The sequence below is a fragment of the Fragaria vesca genome, linkage group LG3, assembly GCF_000184155.1.
Source record: "Fragaria vesca subsp. vesca linkage group LG3, FraVesHawaii_1.0, whole genome shotgun sequence".
In the NCBI taxonomy this organism is placed as follows: Eukaryota; Viridiplantae; Streptophyta; class Magnoliopsida; order Rosales; family Rosaceae; genus Fragaria; species Fragaria vesca.
The window spans coordinates 4,967,176-4,972,357 of NC_020493.1; the positions used below are offsets into that span (position 1 = coordinate 4,967,176).

At 37.6% G+C, this 5,182-nt stretch overlaps 1 protein-coding gene across 1 annotated transcript; it reads left to right on the plus strand.

Moving 5' to 3' along the window:
- Positions 1-1,046: 1,046 nt before the first annotated feature.
- LOC101312813 (reticuline oxidase-like protein-like) lies at positions 1,047-2,821 on the plus strand. The gene has a single exon (XM_004295403.1). It carries the CDS (start codon positions 1,047-1,049, stop codon positions 2,649-2,651), a length of 1,605 nt encoding a protein of 534 aa, XP_004295451.1. The 3' UTR covers positions 2,652-2,821.
- Positions 2,822-5,182: the final 2,361 nt, after the last annotated feature.

Consider the following 5,182-nt stretch of genomic DNA (forward strand, 5'->3'; position numbering starts at 1 on the left):
CTTTTTTTGTTTTGTTGAGAAAATATAGGGTTTTCTAACTTTTCTTCACCTTGTAGAAAGAAAAGAAAATCAAAACACAAAAACACAAACAAAAACCAAATATGTAAAGTTCAATATCGTCATCAATGTAGATGAGTTCTATAGTGTCGTGCTTGACAATATTTGAAATTAATTAGTTGTCTTGATTAGTTGTCTGGGGATAAACTTTTACATTGTTGAATGATTTTGTGTGCATTTTTTATCGGATATATAACTCAAATGCTATAACTAGTCAATCATGAACCGAACTCACAACCCCTCTCACTTACAAATAAAGATTATGCCACTAGATCAAATCTACTAGGATTGTTGAATGATTTTCTTGAAATATTAATTTAATTATTTCTATTTTATATATAAGAAAGATTTTATTATGTCATAAATATAAGGCCTCCAAAAAAATTTTGCACAAGGCCTTTAAATTCTCAGGACCGGCCCTGCATCCAACCATCCTCATTACAAGGTCATTCTTCACCTGCCGCCCCAATCCACAATAAGAATAATGTGTTTATATATTGCAATATTGCTTAATTAGATCGTTCATAATTTTCAGTAATAAGTTTAGTGTACATTTCTCATTATATGATCAGGTCTAAGAGCACACATTAAAAAACAAAAAAAAGGTTGAAAACCGCGAAAGCATCTTCAGTACACAGCGTGTATCTTCATATACATACAGGATTAGAGGAAATAATATAAAAACATGGTAATCAAACATATAAATTGTTATAAATAGTTAAGATTGCGTCGTGTAAATAAATGTCGTGCATGAAAACCACACGTATCTCTATTATTGTTTCCTTGCTTTGAATGTCTGCAAGTCAAAATTAATCAGAGGTGCTAATCCAAAATTAATTCTTTAGACTTTAGAGAATTAAGTCAATTAACTTTGTCTCGGTCAAACGCATATCCCCTATATATTCCCACCCTAAACCATACACACAACAAAATCCCAAACCAATAATAAAGTTTCCAGATAATTAAACAAATTATCAAACGCGCTAGAAATGGCAATTCGAAGGCTTTCGCAGCTCTTGCTACCTATTCTTCTTGTTCTATCCGTTTCTTGCATAGCCTCAGCTTCATCCTCAGCCCCTGACAACTTTGTTTCATGTCTTCTAAGCCATTCGCTCCCTTCTCACCCAATCGGTCCAGCAATTTACACTCCCAACAATGCTTCATACTCCTCCGTTTTGGAATCCTACATCCGAAACCTCCGATTCAACGAATCATACACCCGAAAACCTTACCTCATCATCACTGCGTTGCATGTATCTCATGTCCAACAAGTCATTCTTTGTGCTCAGAAGCACAACTTACAGATGAAAATTAGAAGCGGAGGCCACGATTACGAGGGTGTGTCGTATGTGGCTGAAGTCCCATTCTTCATCCTCGACCTCTTTAATCTCCGAACCATCAATGTAGACATCAAAACCGAGACTGCATGGGTCCAGGCCGGTGCTACTCTAGGCGAAGTTTACTACAGAATTCACGAGAAAAGCAAAGTCCATGGATTTCCGGCCGGTGTTTGCCCCACAGTCGGTGTTGGAGGACTCTTCAGTGGCGGTGGATATGGTGTCATGTTGAGAAAGTACGGCTTGTCAGTTGATAACATAGTCGATGCACAAATAGTTGATGTGCATGGAAGACTTCTTGATCGAAAATCTATGGGAGAAGACCTCTTTTGGGCCATAACCGGAGGCGGAGGAGCCAGCTTTGGAGTGGTTATCGCGTACAAGATCAACCTTGTACCCGTCCCAGAAACCGTTACTGTTTTCAAGGTTATAAGAACCTTGGAACAGAACGCTACGGACATTGTGTACCATTGGCAATATGTCGCACATAAGCTTGACAATGACTTGTTCATCAGGCTTACCATGGATGTTGTCAATGTAACTGGCTCCCAAACTGGAGAAAAGACACTAAGAGCTACATTCATGGCCTTGTTTCTTGGAGACTCCGCGAGACTACTCTCGGTGATGAACAAGAGTTTCCCTGAGTTGGGTTTGAAGCAATCTGATTGCCAAGAAATGAGTTGGGTTGAATCGACCCTTTTCTGGACAAGCTTCCCAAATGGGACAGCTCTGGACGCTTTGCTTCGTAGAGATCCTCAAGTACTTACCCACTTAAAGAGGAAATCGGACTACGTCAAGCAGCCAATTCCGAAAGCTGGTTTGAAGTGGATTATTCAGAAAATGATCGAGTTGCAGACGCCCATGTTGACTTTCAATCCTTACGGCGGAAGAATGGCTGAGATTGCAGCATCTGCAAAGCCTTTTCCACATAGAGCTGGGAATCTCTGGAAGGTTCAGTATGCAACAAACTGGAACGCTTCTGGGTCCGAAGCTGCGGAGAAATATATCGATTTGACGAGGAAGTTGTTCAAGTACATGACTCCTTTTGTTTCCAAGAACCCGAGAGAGGCGTTCTTCAACTATAAAGATCTTGACATTGGGATCAACCACAATGACAAGGGAAGCTACTTTGAGGGAAGAGTTTATGGTGTCAAATATTTCAAGGAAAATTTCGATAAGTTGGTGCTTATTAAGACCAAGGTTGATCCAGGTAATTTCTTTAGGAATGAACAAAGTATCCCTACTCTTCCATACTAAAGGAAATAGCTAGCCAGCACCTAGCATGCATGGGATGGTAAAACGATATACGTTTGAGTTGTGTGGTTTGTTAAATTTGTAGTATTAACTTCTGAGCTGTTTGATTAATAGCTTCGGATTGACTATGTATATGTTCAATTCTATGTAGTATACCTTTTCAATTTGTTTGTAAACAATTAGTAAACAATAAACCTAAATTTTGTTAGATGTTTGTTTCAATATTGTTGTTTTGCAATTGGTAGCACGTACAGTACGTTCTTAAGTTTTACTACAATGGAGATGTGTCTTAATTGGTATGAATTTTCCGCAAAACCAATTTGACAAGTATTAGGATGGAGAAGCTTAAATCTTAGTGTACGTGGTACCTTGATAACCATATCATTATCACTAATAAACTTAGAGTCTACATATTTCGTACACGGCGTGTAAATACATGATATTAAATGAATTGTTAAAATCTATGACTTAAATACAGATACATAATGGTCCTAACATATAAATGAGTGTTTTATTTGTGTGTCTAGAATAGGTATTTTGTAGGTTGGTCAACAATAAATATTAGAACATAAAACACTAATATACCTTCTTAGTAGGTATGCAAACATAAAACACAAACATACCTTATTAATTGATAGGTATTATAACACAAAACACATGAAAATGAAGCGAGAGAAATGCAAATCGAATTTTCCAGCAAATTTTTACGGAAAGACTTTTCGACGAGCCTTCACTCACCATTCAAGAACACACTTTTCTCTAACCAACGAAGGGCATGATGAAGGAATTTCCCACCAATTGAAGTTCAAAATACTTACACACCTTGTGTTTTTTTGGGAGACAATTGTGTAAGAGCATATCTACACATCATGGGGTAAGAAACATAGCTGATATTTGAACAGCCAAAGACCAATTTTATACAACACTTAACCCGTCCCCTTCATCTATCCAGGATCCTCTTTTCTCTCCACACCACCACAACACCATCTCCACCTTGAAAACCTCTATCTCCACCACTATATCTCACTCCCTACCATTTCCAGAACTAGAGGCTTCACCTTCATCATTCACACACATCACCAAGAGCTTGGAGCAAGGAGAATGAGACACCTATCACTGACGACTTTGGAGACCCATCTCCACCACCAGTCCACCACCCACCTCAATCTTTATCAATAATCACTCCCTACTCTTTATCTCTTTATGCAAATTTGATGTTTAATATATAGAACGTTGGAGTAGTTTCTAGTTATGAGTGACGAGTGAACTTTTATGGCTAAGGTTGAAAGCCCTAGCCAAACTTCCTTGTATTGATGCTTTGTTGTTAAATTGATGCAATAATTTCATAGTCATTCTCTCATGCTAATTCAATAGTTGAATGAATTTACTTATACCTAACCAATTTGAGTTAATGTGTTTGCCGGCCATGACATAATGGTTTGCTTAGAAATTAATTACCTTTAGGCAAATGAGAACATGATAACAAACCATGTGTGCATGTGAGAGTGATGAGGTAAAACCACTTAGAGACAACATTGGTTTGCTTTCTTTGCGACCTAAATTCTAAGCTTTATGCATTGGAGAGCAAATGATTAAGACTTATCCGGTAATTGATGTAGGTAGTTAGCTCAACACATACCTGGTTAGATGGTAGTTGGACAATTAATTGTGCATTATTCATATCGTTATAATGCTTACAAATGAGGCAAAAGGTGAAACCCCTTATCCTAACTCCCGGCCCATCAATTTGTCAAAAAAAATCAGTTGGTCTAACTTAGTTTACATTATTTGCAGTAGTTATTTTAATTCGAATCAAATCAAATCCAACAATCATTGCACATAAGTACCATAGACTATGGTTTTTTATAGTCATTGATTGAATTGTACATGTACACATTCTTCTAGTTTACCAAGGACTATCCTAGCTAGAGTGTGATTTCTCAATCCCTTGGTAATAACTCTAAACCTCATTATTCTATAATTTGTCCTTTATACTTGGGAGTGGCTTAATTGCAAACAATATAACCATCACATCCGTCAAATGCCCCTCTAAAAAATACATCATACATTGCCTTCATTGTCAGCTAGTTTCCCATAAAGAGATAGCCACCACATTGATACATGGTGGATCAACTTCATCATCTAGTCTTATACTTTCAGAGCATATGCTGTCCTAATGCTAGTTTGAAACCATGATAAACCTATACATCTTCTTCCACGAGACTCTTGGTATAAAATTTAACATTTTGTTGTTAAAGGCTCCACTAGTCTTATATAGAACTCCACACTTCCTTATGTTGGTTTCAAACTACACTAAGATTAGACTCTTTTTCAATTTCTATACAACATCAAAAGTTGAAGTCAGCAAGATGTGTCCGTATGAGCGACTGGTAGCCAGAAGCTAAGCCATAAAACTCCTAACAAAAAAACTAGAAATTTATTCTAGTGGCAAAAGCTATCGTACACCGTGGGGTCTCTACTCTCATGGCCCTTGCAACAACGACCTCATTTTGCTGCATAAGTTTGGCCACCAG

Excerpts from the sequence above, each read along its gene's own strand:
- LOC101312813 (XM_004295403.1), top strand. The coding sequence starts at position 1,047 with ATGGCAATTCGAAGGCTTTCGCAGCTCTTGCTACCTATTCTTCTTGTT.